Raw genomic sequence first — 22,566 nt, 5'->3', positions numbered from 1 at the left:
CTGAGCATCTCTTTGAAATAACACTTTGCTTTTCTCTGCTGTCGTAAAATTCTTGTATGATCAAGTTGCACACTGGTTCCCAAGATGTCTCCCACATACTGATCACTGTGGGACAGCTTTGCCATCTGTGAGAACATAGAATGTGAAACAGTCTGGTAATGCATTTAAACTGTTAAACTCAGCAGGGTTTGCTGTTTTGTTCTTTCTCTTCCATCCCACTGCAAAAGAGAGAAAGCTAGTACAGAATTCAGCTCAACAATGTCATACTCTAGGTAGTGTTGGACCTGTTATAGGGCAGTGTAGGAATCACAACAGAATCGCTGTCACTGAAGATGCTGACTAAGCATCAAACTTCAAAACAGAAAAAACCACAAAAGGTCCTTCTCTCAACTGATAAGAAAAGGATCTTTTTTTTTTCCATTCTGCCTTATGTCCCATTCCAGTCTTTGCAATGGTAGTCAGCTTGGTGTGGCTCAGTCATCACTTGTTTTCCTTGTGCTAGAACTAACATCTTTTTGAGACTAGAGTTGAATTTTCCCCTCTTTTTCAGATTGTGTAGGAAATGGAGTTCCTGGTGTCTGATGTAGGAAAGGTACTATTCCCCTGAGCTCTGAAGTTATTATGGAAGTTACTATCTGATTATCTAGCCCAGTTTAACTCTAAACCCCTTTTGCCATGCTTCTCTATGTTTCTTTCTCCTCCAGGTGTTTTTGCTTAATAAATTTGGTTAAACTTGCATTGAGTTTTCTTATCTTTTTGGGGTTTTTTTTAAGAAATGATGTGACTTGGACGTCTTTCTGTGATTCAGTCAAGATATTAAAAAGGCAGTTAAACTTACAGAGGAAGTTAGACTAAATCCCTCTGTAATTTTGTGCCTTTTGAAACATTCTTTGACCTCTTCACTGTGGATGTTCTTGTTATACTTTTGTATTTGAAATTCTGCTTTTGTTTTTGAAAAGTCTGCATTCATTCACTAGCAACTGAATTGTAGACAAGTATATGCTGCCTATAGCTTTTCAAATTCCTTTCTTTTGAAAAAGTTTTTGAGAGGACTTTAAACATCTGTTACTTTGCTATTTTAATAATAATATAATGAGAATCAAACAAAACAAGCAAACAACAAAAAACCAAACAACCAATGTTTGAAGGTCCACAGCATTCTTTGAGCACTTACGTTGCACTTTGTTATTTTGAATTTCTTGACGATGAAGTAGAACTCAGGAACAGACTGATTCATCCATGCCTATGACTAAACCTATCTTTTTTTTTTCTTCTTCCTGTTTCAGATGTAAGATGGAAAAACAAATTCTGGGGAAAGTCCATGGAAATTGTTCCAGTTGGTACAACACATGTAACTCTTCCAGCGTAAGTGCTGCAGTTGTGCGTTGCTGTTCACACACAGGCACAGATGTACTTGGACACACTAAAGCCACATTTATCCAGATGAAAACAAGCTGTGCTGTGCTTTGTTAGACTTTTAGAAGAACTGGTGACTATGATTTAATTTAAAAAGAAAAGGGGGAAAAGGGGAAGAAGAAGAACACCGCCAAAACAAAACCAGAAGCATAAATCAGAAGCACCAACTCTTCCAAAAGTTATAACAAACATTGAAAAAAAAAATCACTACTGTGTGCCTTGAAAAAAGAAAAGTTGGTATTTTCATACTTCAGTTGAATTTCAACCTTTATGCATTTTAAAGTCACAGAGGAAAACTGCTTGGTAGAGGAAGCTACAAATTATTTTGCTTGAATATGGGTTTGGGGTAATGGATGTTGTTGTTTTTCCTATCTTTGTACCTATATTTGTATGGACCCTGACACCATGGGGTTCTGGACTGTAGGTGAGGTCAACAGCCATCACCACTGCAGAAATAATTATTGTAGGTGATAAATAGAACCAGTTACATATCTGGTATTTATTATCCAAGGAAGTAAGCAGCCACTGTAGTTAAGTGTTGAGTATAGTTTTTTGTTTTGTTTTGTTTGTGGTTTTGTTTGTTTAGGTTTTTTTAATAAAAATCTGCAATGTTCCTATGCTAGCTTGTCAAAGTGCCCATTATTGATCAACAATTAAAATCCCTTAAAATTTGTCCTATATCCATCATGTTTGCAGAACCAGAGATCTAAAGGTTGAGTAATGTTCCAATTAAATCTGTTTTCCAAAAAAAGAGTACAAAATTAATTATTTTACCAATTTAAAAAAAAAAGAATAAAAATAGTTCAAGAACATAGCACTCATCAAACTAAGGGACTAAGCATGCATTTTTCTTTTAAGTGGATAAAATTGTGATATCGTAAGATGTTATCCAAAAGGTAATGTATAAACCATGCTATGTTCATAGCAGCTAGCCTAAGTTGTGGAATGAAAGGTTTTTAGGATGTGAATGAGGGTTCAGAAGCAAAATAACTAATATTAGAACTCATAATGGGCTGATGAACTGGAAAACAATCTGATTTATATGTGATCTTCATGTGCTGTTTTCTATCCCTGTGTATTTGATATAGAATTAGGTACAGAAAAGGTGCTAAGGCTATAGGGAAAAATAAAGCATTAGTATTAAGGTTAATTTTGGAGCAATTACAGTTTTTTAGCATTTGTGATAGACCATGTGACCTGCATAGTTAGGGGCAGAAAAACAAGTTACTGTGGGGTAAATTGATCACGTATCTGCTGGTCTGTAAAAACTGTCTTTGTGTGTGTGCTCTTATAAATCAGTAAGTGAAAGCAAGGGATGAATAGGAGGTAAGGGCAGATTCCAATATCTCCATGGAATGTGTGTGAAGCAGTTGCTATGGGGAAACTGGTGCTTTCTAAGTTTATCCTTTACCTTACCAGTAGTGACTTGGCTATTCGTACCCAGAACAAATTGTAGAATATGTCTTCATGAAACTTTCCTCGATGTTTTATAAAGCTGTTTTATAAGAACACCTACTTCTTTAATAAAAGGTAGAATGTTGTGTTACCTTATTGGCATTTGTTCATCTCTCCCTGTCTGCTGTCTTCCAGTGTGCAGCTGCATCTTGAAGTAGCTGGTGAGAAGTTTTGCTCTTGCCTAAAGCAAAAACATACGCTCAGCCTTGAGAGCTTGAGCCAAGCTCATCCCACTCACTAAGTCCTCAGATGACTCTGGTGGCCCATGTCCTTGTGTTTTCTGTTGTCACTGTTACAAGCTGTGAAATGGGCATTTCAGACAGTAGAAGCCATTAGAATGATTTCTTTTGGAAACTTAAAACTGGTAAAGAAGGATAAGTAAATTGAGAGAAATCTGAATTCAAGACCAAAGTTTATAGCAGATGCAAAAAGGGTTTTGTGGGAGACAGGATTGCTGTCATAGGGTTTGTTTTGAGAAGGTGTGGAACAAGAAAATGAGGCATTCCAGGAAAAAAAAAATGTATTCTGAGTTTCTTTGATCAAGTTTTCTGCAAATATTTTCACAAGTTTATCAGCTCATTTGAACATGACACATGATTTTTCTTGTGTGTATTTTTCCTTACAGTTTTAAAGACCATTTTGCATGGAACAAGGTGACATCTTGCATCCATAACATCTTAAGTGGGCAGAGATGGATTGAACACTATGGAGAGATCATCATCAAAAATCTTAATGATGACACTTGCCACTGCAAACTGACTTTCATAAAGGTAACCACAGCAATGTTGGCAGTGTCTTTTGTAACAGACACAGCAGTGGGTGGATATGCTCTCTGATGAAACTCAGTGCTACTGTTTACAAGCTGTAATTACCTGTGATTCTGAGCAACTTTAAAGGAATTGCCGTTTAGTAGGCGGAGCCAGACAAGAAAGAGAAACAATCGCTTTCTCAGGTGATTTCACTGGAGTTAGGGAAAAGTATGGAGAAAGAAAAGGAAGAAATATCATGGAAAACTTACTCTCAGTTTAATGGGAGACATAGGTACAAGCTGTCTACTGACAGTGGTTTACCACATGCCTCCTGCTAACCCACTGGCATGTGCTGTGGTTGTATTTATTCAACAGCTGTAGGTTATGGTGTTACTCAAAGCTTTTTCTTCACTACAAGGCCTCAAGATACGACTTCTTCAGAAATTGTCCTTAGAACTGAAATCAAATTTGGGTTTTGGTAATAGATGTCTTCTTCTTCTTCTTAATGAAGGAAATAGATGAAAATACAAAGAAATGCTAAAATTTCTAACCCGAGAAATAGTTTTGCAAAGCATGCTAGGAGACTTAACCTGCATTTTCTGTGTCTAATTGCTGGAGAAAGGCTGTACTTTACACAGAACAGACCATACAGATACAAGGAATTACTTCAGTGTACCTATGCAGCATGGTGCTCAGCAGCAGGAGGAAAGTTTTCTTATTTGTTTTCCTGAATACCTAGTGCTTTCTAAGAAGCATTAGGGTGATTATTTTTTTCAAACACTTATTTGAAAATACTGTAATGTAGTTTCAGAGCTGCAGTAGATGTTTAGAGTTCAAATTTTAAAGACACAGAGCCTGCAAATTTCACACTTTTGATATTGTAAATTGTCTAAATGGGAGATTAAAGTATCAGTTCCTTCTCTTCCTCTTCTGCAAATTTGGGGAAGATGTAGACAACCAAGTCAGGAATCCGTGTCAACTGTCATTGGCAAAATTCAAGATCAGCTATGCTTCGCATAGTACTGTCCCTAAAAAAGTCAAACCACATAAATACGATTCTCAATGTTAGTATTTTAATAAGCTGATTAATAGTACTAACAACAGTTGTTTGCATATGATATTTTAATGCACACCTAAATTAATAGTTTTCATTTCAGAAAACTGCTCTACAGCATGGTGCTACTGGCATGGCAAAATGAACCACACTTGAGCTCTTATGCACCTTTTTTCCCTTGTTCCTTTTAATTCTAGGCAAAGTATTGGAGTCCAAATGCACATGAGATTGAAGGCAGTGTCATGGATAAAGCTGGGAAAGTTGTACATCGACTCTTTGGGAAGTGGCATGAAAGTTTATACTGTGGAACAACTTCGTCTTCAAACTGCATATGGAGAGCAAGTTAGTGATCAGAACAGCTGTTGTACAGGAACTGAGATCTGCTTGAGAAGGAGCTTACTGTTTTTATTTCTTTACTAGGCCTCAATTTCTTTTTATTTCTCTGTAGAATATTGGATTTTTGTCAAGCATTTAGAATTTAGACCAGAAGAATACATCATTTAAATAATATGGAGATTTTAATCCTGTGGCTTCCTGCATTTTCTCCCTTCTCCCTCATTTTCGTATTTGGGCATAAAGTAGGTATTGAGGACTCTAACAGGAGGGAAATAAAAAAAAAGGAACAAACCCCTCCACTGCTTGTATAAAGAAGTGTAATGTATTTCATGTGTTAAACATTGGAGGATAGCCCACAAAGCTCAGTTCTGTAATGACAGCCATAACTGAACTCCTCCCAAACTCGTGGGATTTTGACTGCTGTAGTTTGAAAAAGCACTATGGTAATAGTATGACCTTCATCACAGTTGTGCTCTGATTCAGCTGAGAGAACAGAAATCTGTCTTGTTGCAGAGCAATTATCAAGGGGGATGTTCTCTTTTGTTACATTGTTAAAAACCTCTTGTTCCCGCAGAACTGAGGCTGTGAATCAAGGACAAACAAATGACTGAAGGGAGCTTGGAATTTTTATTCTAAAGATAATAACATTTACTTGGAATTCTGAATGTACTCTTTTCTTCTGTAGATCCAATGCCTAAAGATTATGAACAATGGTATGGATTTACTCAATTTGCACTGGAGTTAAATGAATTGGACCTTCAGACTAAGTCATTACTCCCATCCACTGATACACGTTTTAGACCAGACCAAAGGTAAAAAGTTTTAACTCTTAAATATCTTCCTTAAATTGTTCTTAATCTTCCATACACTCACTTTCACCTAAACTCAGACTATTTTGAGTTAGTTTTCCTTAAGTGCTTTTTGATAGTGTAGTTGTCTGCAGATGTAGCTGTTTACCTTTGAAACACTGTGAACTACCTGCTGTAAAATGGGGGAGAGGAGCACCAATTGTGTCTGTATCACTGCTGCTACAGGTTTCTAGAGGAAGGGAATATTGAAGGAGCTGAAATACAAAAGCAGAGGATTGAGCAGCTACAGAGAGAACGACGGAAGGTGCTAGAAGAAAACAATCTAGAGCATCAGCCTAGATTTTTCAGGTACTATATAATATTTAGCATATGCTATCATTTATTGAAATTCCTAATTATAGATCTGATTATGAATTATCATGGAGCAGGCTCCAGTTTTTTCCAGGTTTCTTCTAGATACTTGTTTTTTATACTTTGGCGATGTAGCATACTCCAGACTTAGTTAAAACTCAGAATTATATATTACTTTTTCATTAGTGCATCCTTGAATTTCTTTTTAATTTTTTTGCCTTGATGGCGATTGATACTTAGTCTACATTTGAATCTGCCTGACTGACAGAATCTTTGATTCTTTCAAACGAGGTGAAATAGCTGGATTTAGCTTAATTATCTCTGCTGAACTTCAGTTAAATTCAGTGGGATTGCCTGGTGCAGAAGTGTGCTGAGTTGGAGCCTTTCATTTCCAGGGCTGTTTTCAAACAGGTTTCCCCTATTTTATGGGGAGAGAATTATCATTCTGAGGGCACTTTATCTCTTCCTGTTGTAAATTAATTAAACAGGAGACTTAAGCCATCAAAAGACAAAAATGAATGCCAGTGGGGATGTGGTCTTTTGCCCTCCAACTTCTCTCTTCTGCAGTGAAAGAGTTGGAGCCAAGGTGAATGCTGTATGGGCCTATGTATCACAGTTAACAGATTGGGATTCTATTTTTTCTGAATAGATATATACTGTACTTCTGAGGAACACAGAAATGTTTATAATAGGTATAAATAGGTGCAAAAAGAGAATGGTTCAGATCACTAGATATCTGATAAGCTGGTGAGCTAACTCATCATTTGCCAGTCACACCTACTAAAGAGAAGCAAATTTTACTTCCAGCAGGATAGAGGCAGTTTAATACTTTGTGATTGTATATTCACAATGAGAATTATCAATAAGGATCAGCATTTGAATCCTTACAATGAGGATTTGAAAACGGAGTTTTGTGCTGTAGATTTAAATAGTGGAATAAAGAATTTAATTACTATATAGCAAAAGTATTAGAGCAGATATAAATTAATGCTTTTGGCTTTTCAATAGTGATTTCTCTCTGCCACAAGCCTTGATTTACTTAAAAGAATAATTAGCTGTTGTGCCAAACATGTTGTGCACTAGATTAAAAGCAGACTGATTTTTTGGCTCTTGACTGAGAGCTATAGGCTCTCTTTATGCAATAAACATGGTGAACCATCTTTGGACAGACAGAAGTCAAGTTTCCCCTCAAAGCTGCTTTTGAGACCATGAAATAAACCTGGGCTGTAGTTTTAAGTGCCAAGCACAGACATATGACAGTGAAAGTGAATAGTGGGTTATTGAAATGCATCTCTCAATGTGCAGACATAGCTGTTCGACTCTTCATGCTATATTGGCTTGTTTGCAGGCTGTAATGAGTTGCACTGCACCTGGTTCATGGGCTGGATTGGGTATCTGTGCATAGTACTACACTGCATTACACAGCATATATATGGAAAATATAAGCTTTACTTTTAAGACGTTTATTTAACCTTTGACAGGAAATCCAGTGATGACTCCTGGGTGAGCAATGGAACATACATGGACCTTAGAAAAGAACCTGGTTTTTCCAAACTGGACAATCCTGTCCTCTGGTGAAAGAGGAGCTAAGTGAAGATATTCTGTGCTGTATTCTTGGATCTGATTCAAAAGACATATATGTAAAATATAACTATATATATCTATATATACACATATATATACACACACACACACACATAGTATATGTGTGGGGTGTGTGTATGTGTGCAAATGTGCATATCTGCAAAATCGTGCTTAAGTTAGAATCTCATAATTAGTTTCCTTTACTCGACTATTGCAATGATTGTTTGAATGTATAAATACCCTAACTTCTTTTTATAAAATATTTAATAAATAGTCCTGAATGTAAACGGTGAGAGGGAAAAGAGGAGCTTTTACACTACTTTTTCAATGTGTAATAACATCAGCTGTGAGTTAACTTATGCCTTATTAAATTGCATTGGAGGCAGTAGCATCAGCATCTCCTAGCTGTGCTGAGGATTCGGAGTGCAAGCCTTAGTAACTCAAACTGTAGTTTGGATTCCACAGTGCAGTGAGTACTTCAGCTGTCTCTGGGCAAGTATAAATTGCTAAAACAAGATTACCAGCTGGTGCTGGAATCTGAGTATGATCTTTTGCTGCCTGTAGAAAAGATTTAAATAAGCTTTTGTTTCTAATAACTTTCTTCTTAGTATTATGGAAGAGGTAGTTCTGAGCTTGCATCGGTGGTTCTACTGCCTTATACATAAATTGTACCAGGTTAAATGTAGTGCTAGAAATTCAGGAATCGCCAAAATTTTCCACTGGGAAAAATTTCCACTTCGAATTTATAGACCCTAACAGGGCAAGAGGAGGAGATTATTGTATATACTGCTTGAGCACTGAGTAGATGAAGAAGCTCTCTCTCTTTCCAGTAAGTGAAATCTATACAGAGCACGAAATCCTGTGCTTCCATAGCTTCATTTGTTTTTATTAACCTAAAAATTGCAACAGTAAGACTTTTTAAAAAGTAAGCAAACTGATTGTTTTAAGCTAGAAATTTTTTCCTAGTATTTTGATATTTTCTACCTCTTAAGAAATAAACAACATATTTTAGATCTTATATTTTAAAAACTACCATCTGCCTTATGGAGAAGTGTATGGAGTCTTTGATCTTCCTCTGTTTGTTATTTTCAGATAAATATCGAAGTGTCTTGCACTAAATCAATTGCATCCCTTTCCTATAATTTTATATGTATGGCTTGATTTGTGAAGCTACTAAACCATAGGTCAGAAATTGAACAGGAAAAAACTGTAGCACTTTTGAATGAATATTATAGAGATGGACAGTATTTTTTGGTTTTTTTCCATCAAATCACAATGTCACAGTCATTAACAGAATAATTTGCATTCCTACCTATCTGCAACTCAAACCTGATCCATGATTCTTCAAGTCTGTTCTGTGTGTCTGTGACTCTGGCAACAATGCAGTTTCCATGTGATAGGTCTATATCCCATCACCACCCCCTTTTATTTTTCTTCCATGCCACTGTAATGGCATGAAACAAATACGAAAGCTGGCATGTTAAACTGGCTTATGACTGGAACAATTAGATGTGGCAGGGATAAGGTAGATTCCTAGATGGACAGACTAGTAGCTTAGAAAAGCTTGCACTTTACTGCAGCTGTGCTGCATTGTCCTAGAGAAAACCCATTAAAAATGGATCCATGTAGTATATGTAACATGAAGGAAATACTATGAAGGTTTTCCATTTTAAACAAAATCTGTAATGTCAGATTAGATGTATATTTGAATTTTCTTTCAGTTACCTTGAAGCCTCATTGTCTCAGAGGCAGATGAATGCTTTTTCACTATTTTTCACTTTGCCCAGGAACTCTCCCTCACTGTAATTTCTGTAATTTATTACCAAAGAAGTTAGCATAATCATTTATATTTAATATGTCTTTTTAAGACTTGACTACCATGCCAACAGCTTACAACAAGGCAAGGTTCACATTTATATGAAGACAAAATCTGGGCTTTGATTCCAAAGGAAATCTTAACCTTTGGGGGCTGTTTGGCTTTTCAAGGAAAATGAGGTTCTTGTCGTAACTTGTTCCCTTCCTGTATTTTATCCTTGTATTAACTGTGAAAATTTGGCACCGAATAGAGTGGTTAATTGTAGTTATCTTTGCTGTTGGTAATTACCATTTATACTAAAAATAACATTAATTTAACAACAAAAGAGGGTAGCAGAAATAAAAAAAAGCTTCTAGGCAAAGGAGCAAAATTTATGGAGGATATATTAAGCTTGCTCATTGTCATATTTGACAACTACTGTGTTACTGACTGATCTGCATATATATCAGTTATATATCTGAATATATTGTTGGGTTTGTATATTCTCTGTGTGGAGAGGATTCCCTCATACTTTGTCATATGACCTAATATTTGATAGCATCTAAAATTAAAGAATTAGAGGCCAAAAGGCAAAGTTAAAAGTTGTAATGCATTAAAAGCAGCAGGTGTTAAACAGAAAAAATCTCATTATTTGATTCATGATTTTTGAGAAATCAGATTGGAAGTGTTGCCTTGTGTCTTACAATCTAAACTGTCTAAAATACATGGGATTGATCACAAGAAGCATTGGGCTAAGCAGTGCCTTATATAAAATTTTCTTTATCAAAATTTCCATATCAAGAAGGTAAACTGAAGAATTCTAATATCATCTTCAGAAAAACAATGCCTGAGAATAATCTAGGGCATTTCTTAAATGCATGAAGCAAAATCATTGAACAAGTAATAGATCCTTTTTAAAATCTCTAATACACACCTGCAAGCACGATGTAACCAGTTGTGAATGATCCTCTGACCCTGCGTTTCCAGCAGCGGTATAATTTTCCCTGCTTACTTTTTTATTAAATAATTGGGTTTAGTTACTAAACTCCTAAAAACTGTATATTAAGAAGTAGAAGGAAATTGTCTTGATGTTACTTCTGTGTATTTCTGCATAAAAATATATTCATCATTCACAAACCGTAATATATTCTATAAAGTTATTCTTGGTAAAATATCAAATTCTGATAAGTTTCTTCCCCAAAACTTCAGCTGTGTTGATGGGTACAAAATTTATTTTAGTGTTCTGCAACATAATTAAGGCAAGTTGTTTTTAATAACTGACATTGGGAGACTTCTTTCCCACTATTTCTACCCTGAATGGTAAAAAGAATGCACCAAGCAACTTAACTGCTGCTTTTCATACAGAGAAGTGATCCCCAAGCTGTGTTAGTTCAATGGATCAGTCTTAAAATTTCCTGATGGCCATTGCCTGCTGCTATAGCTCTCTTATTTCATGACTTTATAACCATCACTTAATATGATCTTGGAGGTCAGTTTGAGAAGCATTCATCCAGCTCTTCCTTTCTTTGTGTGTCTGTTCATAAGGTAAAACCTTCACTATAAACTTATGTCAAAGTAATGTAGCAGTTCAGGCCTTTCGGTGTTAAAACACTGGCTCAGTTTGCAAATTAGAAAGCACAGAAAGAAAAAAAAGTCCAGGGAAATAGTGTTCATAGGACCAGAAACTCACAGCTCTATTTCCAGATTTGCAGGGTAGATGCTTAGTTTCTGATTTTGGTACAATGTAAATTTGGAATTATGAAACAGCATCACTGGTTCAGGAGGCGACTCCAGGTAGCATAAAGTGCCCTTTAGACCAAGTGGAACTGGAATGCACCATAAATAATTGCATTCCTTTCTGAATCTCTGTTCTCTAAGGTATGCTTGATGTGTTAGTTTTCCAGCACTGATCTACTTCTTTTAGATGCTTTTTAAAATACAGATCTAGCAGTCTGGACTTAGATTCTTTATAAAGAGCTCAGAAAACTAGATGCCTGGAAGGAAGACCAAAACCAACCCAAATTCTGAAAAGGAAACATCCCAGAGATCTGTTCTTCCACCAATCTGTTTTCTTTGAAGGACTAGAAACAAGATTGCTGCTTTCTTTTAAAACCTGGCTCCTAAAGGATGTAGTGGTTGCAAACGCAGTCCTCTTACTGTCTGCTAGTTTAGTGTTGAATCCAGATCACTGTGCAGAAAGGAACACCAATTCATGGAGCCAGAACCAGGGCCCAACCAGGGACAGCTTTCAGGTTGCACAAAGGTCAAGTGCTGGTCTCAAAACAAACAAACCAAACCCTTACGAAACCCCAGCCTAACAAAGACCTCACCCCTTCCCATCCCCCCTACTTTCCCTCAGGTGTTTACAATCCTTTTTAGGTTTTTTATGTGGTCCCTTGTGTCTTCAAGTCCTTATTCAATGTCCTGTTTTTCTCTTTATTAAACAAATCTCTGATGAATAGGAAAACAGTCCATTCTAAAAAGGTTTTAAACGATAAATCATACTTCAAACCATAGTTAAAATCTCTCCCCATAAACATTGTGGCCTACTTCTGTATCTTTTCCTTGACTGAGAACAAGACTTTTTTCCCACTTGCACTCTAGAATCAGACTTGGTAAGGGTAGTATGCTGGGGAAAAGTGCAGCTATACTGCTCAGCATACTCCTAGTTATTAGTGTCCTTGCATCTGCTTTTGTGTGAATCTCTTGTGTTGTCTCTCCAAATGACCAGCTTGGCAGAGCAGGAAACTTTTGGCATATCTTACTTAGTTCAATACAGCATTTTTTTGGTATACAACTCAGAGAGGGCAAGGTGAAGAGGAGTGCAAAACTTGGCCCACAGTGCATATATACTAGAGAGAAGGATGAAATCCAGCTTCTCCACATATCTGAATACATCTTGCAAGGGCTCGAATCAGATGGTGCTATGCAAAGGAGTGACATTAAAATAAAATGGTTTTTTTGGTTGAGTGTGTTTTCATTCATGGATTATGCCTATTATAAATAAAATTCATGGTATTCACTAATTCATTCTTTCTATTTTCTAGCTACTGGTGGATGCAACTTACTCCAGCAACTGTGGGTTCATAAGAAACTGCACATTATCTTGATTATCTGTTGAAACTTAGTAAACACTGTAACTTATCACCAAATGTATTATTGTACTCCTTTGTTCTTAGATACTGTTCTTTCTGCAGCTTTTGAAAGCAATAAGAGAAATTTTCAACATAAATAGTTGCCATATGTTAAAGATTTATTTAAACTGTTCATTTTTTTATATAAATTGTGGATTTGGTGGTTTTGTTGTATAAAACAAAACTGTATTAAAGCTTATGAGAATGTTTGGGAGGTTGATCCAGAAGAGATGATGAACTCCTTTAACTCCACACCTTGGAGATGGTTGGTATTCCCAAGAATCAGGCAGTCTTGTATCTGTGTTAACAGTATTTTATTAGTTCCAGTATTTGAAAAACATGCCACCTGTATGACATATTACACAAAGCTGCTAAATGCTGAATTTGTTGTTTGTTTTGATAGAGCATTAGTGATTTCAGAATATCTTATACATTAGAATGATCACTGATTTTCAGATTATCACTGACTTTCAGATTTTTAGGAAATCTTTCTGTAATCAGGACCATTCCTGGTTTTTGCTTCACTTACTCCAAAAATTTATAATGTTGGAGCACCTTGATGCTCAATTTGATTTATTATTTTTGTCTCTGTAACCAATTTAGTTGAATGTCAATAAATCATACTTGCAAAAGGTCATAAAGCACCCTGACTTTTTCCCAGGGGTTGTAAGTACCTTTTTTCAAAGGTTGTTAGTGACAGCTGAACCAAGTCTTGCTGCTGTGCTTTTCACAGTTCCCAAAATGGCAAGTAGGAAAAAGCTTCCATCTGCTAGAAGCCTTATTTATCACTCTTACAATCTGACTGGTTGTTGTGTAGTTGTGCAGTGTTCCAGTTGTACTGCTCTGTGCAGCTCTGCTTCATGGCTATCGTGCCAGACACTGTCACAGGGAAAGGGGTTAGCTGATGGAATCCATTTACAGCTGGAAGTTTATTCTTAAAAGCAGCTTTTAGCAGACAGATGTGCAACATAAATGTTATGCTTTAGCATGAATGTGGAAACCACAAACCAAATGTTCATAAAACAACTTTTAAAAACAGGGGAACATAGTATTTACTGGATAAAATAAATAACTGGAAAGAAAGGAGATCAGTGTGGTGGCTTTTTCCCTTAGTGATGGTGATTCAGGACAGGTCTTCCAGTCAGATCTCAGCTATGTCTCACGGTCCCACCATATGTGTATAAGATGCAATACAGATGGACTAGGATCTTGAAAAACATGGGAATACAGTGAGTGTAATTCCTGAACAACATGAAATTCCTGACTGCAGTTCTCCAGCATTTACCAGGCTCAGTGTCTACAAAGATTTGGTGGGAGGGAGCATGGAGGTTCCAGGAAGAGCTGGGAAAACCGAATCTGTAAATCTGTTACCACACAAAATATCCTCAGCTGTTGTGCATGGCAGAATTAGGATTGAGGCCAAAAGAAAAACAGCTTTTACAGTGGGCAAGAATCAGTTCCTGTTTTTTGAAATCCAGACATTTTGGTTCTATTGAGTTAAGAACTTTGGAACTTTCTCATCATGGCAGGGAGAATTACTTTGTTGTTGATTAATTTAATAGAGATCTTATATGGTTTAATTGGTATCTGAAACAACAAGCATTTAATTCAAGTTGCTGGGAAAGTCACTGTTGACAGAAGCAGTAATATTTTTTTATAAAAGGGAGAGAAAGATGGCATGGGATGCTTATTAGTGCCCTGATTGTGAACATGGAGGGCAGCAGGAACTTGGTTTAGAGATAAATTGATGTGGAGTGAATTTCTCGTGTTTGCTTCTTGAGCTTATACCATGCCAAGTACCCACAGTGTGGTCAGTGCTACCCAGACAAAACAGGTTGTTCTCCCCTGCAGAAGTGCAAGGTGTAAACTTGGCTCATATAGACCTTGCATCCAGATTGTGGTTTAGCTCAGTTGTCTGTTCCTTTACATTAATCTCTATTTTAAAGTCATTTTGCTTACTGCAAAATGATTCAAACCACCACAGTGTGAGGAAAAGCACTGACGGGAAAGCTTGCCCTGCATAGTAACTGACACATCTTGGCTTTTTTGGGTTGGGTTTTAATGCCTATGTTATATTTCTTTTATCTTGCAAATGTTGCTCTCTGTGCTCAATTTATTGATTTTTAACTTAGACCCCTCTGGTAGCAGACGCATAAGAATTTTTAGGGTTACTCTGTGTTTTTAAATGGGGTTAAAAAGCTGGCCAGATACCAAATTCTGCTGTAGACTTATGAATTTGTATCTTTGCCTACTCTGTATCAGGTGAAATATTTTAAATTACAATGTGTAAACTCTCATTTGAGGTAAATCAGTGTTGCTCTGCTGAGCTGAGCATAACTGAGGCTTAAGTTAACTGAGAATTTGTCTCTGTGGGTTCAATGGCGTAAGTTTTTACAGACTCTTGAAACAGTAATAAATTCCTGGAACACAAGATGTTGTGTATGAAGGTTCAGCTGATGTTTCTGACTGTAATTTCAAGAATTATTGTCTTTCTCTAAGGCACTACTTCTCTTTGAGGATTTTTTTGAGCTGATGTTTCACTTGCTATTTTACTAAGACCAGTTGTTAGAATTTGAAAATATGTTTTATTTTGCTTAGTTAACATTGTTCTGCTTTATTAAAACTTCTCTATAAAAAGTTGTTTTCCTAAATTACTAATTTCTTACTTTTCAATTTGTATTAAAAAATAAAAATAATGGCTGGCTGCCATAAGTCTACTTTGAATGACTGCAGTACATGCCTTGAAAAATCCTCTCCTCCTTAGATTTTTATGAGGATATGTCTGCAATGCCTAGATTGCTGCCTAGAGCAAGGAAGATTATGTAGATTTATCAATAGATGAGAACTTGTCTAATAGCGGGAGAGATTTACTGTTTTGTTTACTCTTAGATTTGTTATCATTTCAGCAATTGATAGACTGAAGATGAAGTCAGGAGATCATCCTAACTGTATTCATTGTTTGTTACTTGCACTTCAGTCAGTGAAACAAATCCTGTGATGGCAACTAGAGCTTTTCAGGTTTTTTGGATGGAAAAATCAATTTTCTTATGAAGTTTGAAAATAGCACACCCAGTTCTTAAATCCTTTGGTGGGACTAAAGGATGGTGAGCCTAGCCTCTCCTTAACCTGTGCCCTTTCATTTTGGAGACAGAGTAAAGCTTCTGTTAAAGTTGATGGAGGGTAGAGAACTCAAGGATATTACATTCTCACCTTTTGTGAATATCAGGAACTGAAAAAGAGATCTGGATATGCCACATTGCAAGAAAGGCCACAGTAGGAGCTCCACTGTATTCTGTCTAGCTGCAAAGCTTCCTGAAGCTGATGCTCGTGTGAATGCTTTGGTCTGGATACCAGCAGGAATTGTTTGTTTGGCATGATAGGGGAAAGGGATGAGAGGAAAGAATATATATTGTTGAAATACGATTCTCAGTATTGAAGTGTGCAGTCACGAGGTCCTGGCCAAAAGAATAACTGCAGTTCCTGCTTTCCCAGTACCAGTTGCTCACTGTTTCCTTTCCTACTAATGCTTCCTCTCAGGACACAGCTGGTCTTCCTTCTCTCCTACAAACTGCATTGCTTACACTGTGGTTGGCAAGAGTACCCTCCTTGTCAGTAAGAAAGCCATCCACCCAAGGGTACTCGCATCATCTGTTACAGATGCCATTCACCCAAATCAATACATCATTCAGAAAAACAAGGGCAGTGCAAGGAACAAGGGCACCAGTTTTAGTCCTGTGATAGAGCAAATAAACTACATATTTAATTGTCAGAGAACAGTCCAACACGTTATTTCATACATGAGGTTTTTTTCCAGCAAAGCAAAGACCTGGTCTGTGTGTATAACTGCAGTGTAACAAATAATGTCAGTAACTCAGAGCTGTGTGACTATCCCTAGCCACCACCAGTACAAATTTGCAGGACACCACTGCTTTGTAGTGGTTCCTGCCCTGTTCAGAGGGACAGCTGCAGCCTTTTCACAGAATCACAGAATGGGTCAGGTTGGAAGGGACCACAGTGGGTCATCTGGTCCAACCTCCCTACTCAAGCAGAGTCATCCTAGAGCACAGGGTACAGGATTGCATCTGGATAGTTCTTATATATCTCCAAAGAGGGAGACTCCACAACCTCTCTGGGCAATCTGTTCCAGTGCTTGGTCACCCACACAGTACAGAAGTTCTTTCTCATGTTCCCAGTGGAAGGAACTTCCTGTGCATCAATTTCTGCCCACTGCTTCTGGTCCTATTGCTCAACACCACTGAGAAAAGCCTGGATCCATCCTCTTGACACCGCCCCTTCAGGTACTTACAGACATTGATGAGGTCTCCTCTCAGTCGTCTCTTCTTGAGACAGGCCCAGATCCTTCAGCCTTTCTTTCTGGTCCCTTAATCATCTCCGTTGCCCTCTGCTGGACCAGCTCCAAGAGCTCCATCTCTCTCTTGCACTGAGAAGCCTGGAACTGGTCACAGTACTTTTGTATCTACAAATCTGTTTTGACCCACAGAACCCCCTTTATGGTATCTGCTGTCCTTTTGGGCAACGCTGTTGCAAAGCATAAAAGAAACTCCGTGCAATTACCAGCCCACACACTTTTCAGCTCCTTGCCAGCCCTTGCTCCTTGTTTCAAAAAAAACCTGTGTTCTTTTTCATCCTGTTCCCTTCAGCTGGGAAAACCCAGGTATGTTCTTACCCCACTGCCTGTAAGATGTTGAAAAGACAACACTTCACATGCTGAAACTAGGAGGCAGCAATAACAAGCTGAAAAATGAGATGGCCTTGACAAGAAACACAGGGCCTGCCTTAGTCTTGGTACCCAGTGAGGCTGAACTATCAGCCCTGTGTGAAATGGGGTGGGTTTTTTCCTTTTGTCCTCCCTTGCAGTGTGCATTTCTACAGCAGAAGGTGCAGACAACCCCTGGCACTTCCTGCTGCAGAGTCCCTGGGAAGCTGCAGCAACCCTGACTCACCTTGCAGGAGCAATGCAGCCTCACAGATCCTCAGGACCCTCTAGAGCCACTGGCTTCTTTGCTGTTTGTGGTCTTCTCCTCAATGCATCTGCTGCTTTTGTGGGCCATGGCCTGCTTCAAAGATCTCTAAACAAAATTCTCGATTTCTATCTTCGTGGGCATTTAAAACTGCATTTGTTTTGTTCTGGAGAAATCCCCTTCAGATTGCTCTGGAACAGGAATTTCCGTTGTTCCTGAGACTGAGCTGACAGTTAACAGGTAACGAGAAGGGGGATTATGGAGTTGCAAAATAACTGGGAAATAAAACAGAGGAGGCACAAAAAAACAAAAGTGAGAGAGAAAATTTGTTTTAACTCATAATAAAGCTATTGCTACAAATGTTGTAGTAGATGACAACATGCATCTGGTGTTATTCAATGAAATATTAACTTAGCAAGGTTTGACTCTGGACATGTTCCGAAGCAATGCAATACAAACACCATCGAGCTGGCTGCCTCAAGAGAGACTGCAATCACATACTGCCGATTCTTTGGAAAATTCTGCCCAAATAATTTGCTCCTGCAGTCAGATAGTGAGGGTTTTTGAGGATGCTTGTGCACACGTCAGAGGATGCAAGAGGAATTGCGTGAAACAACAAACCTGGGGAGCTGATCAAAGAGAACTTTCTTACTACAGGCAGCTTCAGCCACGGGCTCTTTCTCGTGGATCATTTAACTCCTATCGCTTTGCTAGTTTTGTCCTAAACTTTCTATGTGTTCTTTAGATATGCTTTCCTTAGTTCTTCCATTCACTGTAACTTTGAGGTTGTCTATAAATAGCAAAATCAATATGAATTGCCCTAATTTTTTACTGATCTGAAAATGTAACAGTAGAACAATTATGAGTGGAAGTACAGTTTGTTAAAACAATGCATATTACATAATCATTTACAATCAGTTGTGCCTAGCTGTCCCTTGTACTAGGTGCTGTACAACTATACTTTAAATAGAACCATGTGCTGTACAGGTTGATTTTAAAGAGAACACTTTAGAGCACTAACAGTCTGAAATGTGTATGTGTGTAGAGATACAAAGATGAAAGGCCTCATTTTTTGGAGTCATAGTGACAAGTATCCTCTGTTTGCAATGTTTCATTGAAACACAACCCCCTAATATTTGTTATTTAGATGCAGTTCATCATTTGACTTTGTAGGTCCTGTTCCAACTGGCCAAGAATTAAAGACATAAAAAAAAAGAAAACAAGAAAAATTAAGAAGCATAGGGAATATACTTAATTCAAGATTTTACTACTGATACATTTTTTATACTTTTGTAGTTTAATGTGGAAGTTTATTATAGTTTAATACTTTTAAAATAACTGTTTATATAGGACCTACATAAATGTTTGGGGCTCCTACACAATAGTTTGATAGCCATTCCTTTAGGCTAATTTATAAGAAAGATTTACAGCTAAATAGCTTGAACAATATAGCAGCCAGATGGTTTTTAATAAAACATTAATGAGACCAGATGGTTCATAACAAACTATTATGGAAGACTTTTGAGACACCGAAGAAAAGTTATCACTTCCTAAGTCTTCATTTATCATTATTGTAAAAAAAATATGGTTCTGTGACTGCCATCCAATCTACAATTTAAAGTTAGAAACAGCAAGTTCATGCAGATTCATGCAATCTGTTCTCCATATTATTATTGGAGACATCACAGAATCATAGAATGGTTTGGTTTGGAAGGGGACCTTAAAGATCATCTAATTCTAACCCCCTGCCATGGGCAGGGACATCTCTCACTAGATCACGTTGCTCAGAGCACCATCCAGCCCGGCCTTGAACAATTTCCAGGGATGGGGCATCCACAACTTCTCTGGGCAGCCTGTGCCTCACCATCCTCACAGTAAAGAATTTCCTCCTAACGTTTAATCTAAACTCTTTTTCCAGTCTGAAGCCATTCCCCCTTGTCCTGTCACTACAACTCCTGATGAAGACTTGCTCTCTGGCTTCCACGCAACCTTCTCTTATCCAAGCTGAACAGCTCCAGCTTTCTCAGCCTGTCTTTGTAGGGGAGGTGCTCTAGTCCCCTTATCAACTTCATGGCCCTCCTCTGGACTTCCTCCAACAGAAGGGCCACATCACTAGATGACTTTTTAGGTAACCACAATCTATTAGACAAGATCCTCATCTACCTCTTCTGACAATTTTCTTAAAATTATGGAAAAATCATCAAATAATCACAAGGTTTTCGTAGGTAGATCTTTAAAGATATCAAAAACACTCTCACTGCAGGGTTAAGAGAGCTTTTACAATGGCAGGGGGGAGCCCTGTGCCACAACATGTGTACTACAGAAAGGTGGATTAATACTGCTTTCCCCTATGCCAACATCAATATTTGAGGCAGCAAGATCTGAGTTACAGCAAACAGGTTATCCTGAGCATGTCTGCCTCCTTCTGCATCTCAGCATGGCAGTCTCCAGTGGTCCTTCCAAGGGACTAAAAGGTCCAGAAGTGAACTCTTTTTTCCTCATATTGGACTGTAAAGGTAGCAGAGATGAACCTGGCAATACAAGATGGCCTCTAAACAGTGGCCCAACTCATCTTACAGGCAAAATCTTCAGACAGTTAAAGGTGTCAGAGCAGAACAGACAGAAGCTCACATGAGTGGGTAGGGAAATGCAGCAGAATGGTTTTCTGACTGCTTTGAACTCACACAGTCCCTCCTGGCTTACTGCACCATCCCACTCACCTCCCCTAGGCACAACGCCGTCACTTGCACTTTGCTAAGCTTGTCACTTGCTGCTGGCACGGTGGCAGGGCTGGTGACAGCTGTAACAGCAGGAGAGCCAGAAAGCTGTTGTTTGCAACAGGAAATGTTTCAGGGGACTGAATGGCATAGGCGAAAAGGACAGAGGATCCCACCAAAACAGGAGATGAATTTTAATGTGAAAGACAAATGAGGCTGGTTAGTTGATTTGAAAGAAATAGGAAATAAACAAATAAAATGCTGCTCAGATCTTTTATTCTCACGAAAGGAAATGGAGAAAAAAGAAGTTCATTCTTTCGCTGATGATTTGGTTTATGTTGCTGGATACCTTCAAAAAGATTTGCTACGCCAAATATCCTTCTCTTCTAATAGAAGCCCAAAATAGTTTCACACTTTCTTCCCACTTCCTCTACAGAACTGAGGCTAGCAGACCCTTCTCCAGCCAGTGTGAGGGTTTTAAAAAAAGCCTAGCATTGAGCAACAGAGACCTTTGGATGACCTCCAGACACTTCAATATACAGGCAAAATTTGAGCGAGCGCTTTCTAGTCAGGCTGGATACAGCCTGAAACAATACACTAATGGCTACAAGGCATTACATACCATTAATAAATCTAATACCAAATGCTTATAGAATGCAAAGACCTTTTCTGTTCCTCAGGAATAACCATTCTGCAATGCTGACATCTTGTGGTGACTTGCTAAGTGATCTCTTATCTTAAATATTACACTTGAGGAATTTCACACAGCTGTGCTCAAAAGCATACAACTATTTTGTGGGGGGACTTTTTTTTTCCTTTCAGACTACTGTCTTTTCTGTTATTTACTCACTTACTATGTGCATTACTCATTTTTTAAGTTGAAGTGAAGTTCTCATGTTTTTAAGTTGAAGTTCTCATGTCAATTGCCTCACTTTACTTATTTATCTAAACGAGGTAGCCAGAACTTGTCCCATACCAAAACCAGTTTGTCCCAGAGGCAAAAGTTTCAGATTTTCTCCCTCCCTTCCTTCTGCAAGAGGATTTTCTTATGCAGGAGAAATGCAGAAGGATCTTCTAATGCAGCAGTGATGCATTTCATACTTCAGCTCGGGAGATGGAGCATGTGGCAGACAGATCCCAGTACAGACCACACTCAGAATGTGTATTTCTCTGATATCATGTTCTCCCTGCTGGCATCCCAGCTGATCACAAAGTAACCATGGGCTCTGAATTTTCTCTGCGTAGTGCACCTAAAGAACATTTCCACGAAGACTGAAGACTCAAAGTGAGTGTTTAATCCTGAATGTCTCCTATTTGCAGCCAGTTTTGGTAACAGTTTTTGAAGCCTCTAAGTTAATTGCCGCATATCCCCAAAAGCGTTTGCTAACACCCACACTTATGTTTCTCTCTCTTCTAATCAGAAGCATCTGAAAACTATCCTACATCAGTGTGTGTCTTTGAAGTGGATAGAAGATTTCTGTTGAAGATTTTTCTTGAAAATGTGGAAATATTCCTAGTGTGGACACCCTTTATTTGGTGTACATGCAATTGCTGGCAATGTCCTTAAAATGACTAGCAAGATTCACTAGTTTTATTTCAGTCATCCCTCCCCAGTGAACATTTCCATGGCAATGTGGTTCAGTGCAACTTCCTGCCTTGATTTCTCAAAATATGCTTTAGCAGACTCTTGCATGTGAAATGGATCACACATTGCCACTCCCTGGAAAAACACATGATAGCTTATGAAACAAGTGCTATTACTGGCCAGATTATTACTGGAGCTAGCAATTCTGCAGCTCGATGCTGATCCTAAAAAGACATCTCTTGAGGATGTGTGGGTGCTTTTTCTCAGGATGAGGCTCTAAGAATGGAGCTTTATAATTTTTATTAGTTCATTAAAATTAAGTTATCACAAATGCTGGTACTTAGTTCCATCCTGGCTATTTTTTCAAATTTCTGTAAGCAGGTGTAACCCCAGAAGGAAAATCTATTTTATCATGGATTCAATAAGGGCGTCACCTCAGGAAATCAGAAAGAGACAATGGATTAGAATCTGCTGAAATTAGCTGGAAGGTTGAGATGTTGTAAGTAGCTAAGGAAAAAATGGATCTACTTCAGCTACATGCATTAACTGTTACCTCTCACCCAGGACTGTTCATTTAAGGACATTCAGCTTTCAACTTC

At 38.0% G+C, this 22,566-nt stretch overlaps 1 protein-coding gene and 1 long non-coding RNA gene across 5 annotated transcripts in view; one reads left to right on the top strand and one right to left on the bottom strand.

Annotated features, from left to right (window-relative positions):
* OSBPL3 (oxysterol binding protein like 3) overlaps window positions 1-15,323 on the top strand; it is a 95,213-nt gene extending 79,890 nt beyond the window's left edge. For all 4 annotated transcript variants that reach the window (XM_027639330.1, XM_027639331.1, XM_027639332.1 and 1 more), the window contains 6 exons: window positions 1,287-1,365; window positions 3,497-3,641; window positions 4,872-5,016; window positions 5,696-5,822; window positions 6,045-6,167; window positions 7,652-15,323. In XM_027639330.1, coding sequence (XP_027495131.1) covers window positions 1,287-1,365; window positions 3,497-3,641; window positions 4,872-5,016; window positions 5,696-5,822; window positions 6,045-6,167; window positions 7,652-7,748 — 716 coding nt within the window. In that variant the 3' untranslated portion in view covers window positions 7,749-15,323. The remainder of the gene's footprint in view (window positions 1-1,286; window positions 1,366-3,496; window positions 3,642-4,871; window positions 5,017-5,695; window positions 5,823-6,044; window positions 6,168-7,651) is intronic.
* LOC113945301 lies at window positions 3,095-19,530 on the bottom strand. The gene is made up of 3 exons (XR_003527026.1): window positions 19,408-19,530; window positions 5,884-5,889; window positions 3,095-3,104 (listed from the first exon to the last, which is right to left on the bottom strand). It is a non-coding gene; the product is annotated as an uncharacterized LOC113945301 (long non-coding RNA).
* Window positions 19,531-22,566: the final 3,036 nt, after the last annotated feature.

The sequence above is a fragment of the Corapipo altera genome, unplaced genomic scaffold (assembly GCF_003945725.1).
Source record: "Corapipo altera isolate COAL_440 unplaced genomic scaffold, ASM394572v1 44, whole genome shotgun sequence".
In the NCBI taxonomy this organism is placed as follows: Eukaryota; Metazoa; Chordata; class Aves; order Passeriformes; family Pipridae; genus Corapipo; species Corapipo altera.
This window is presented reverse-complemented; position numbering and strand designations above follow the sequence as displayed.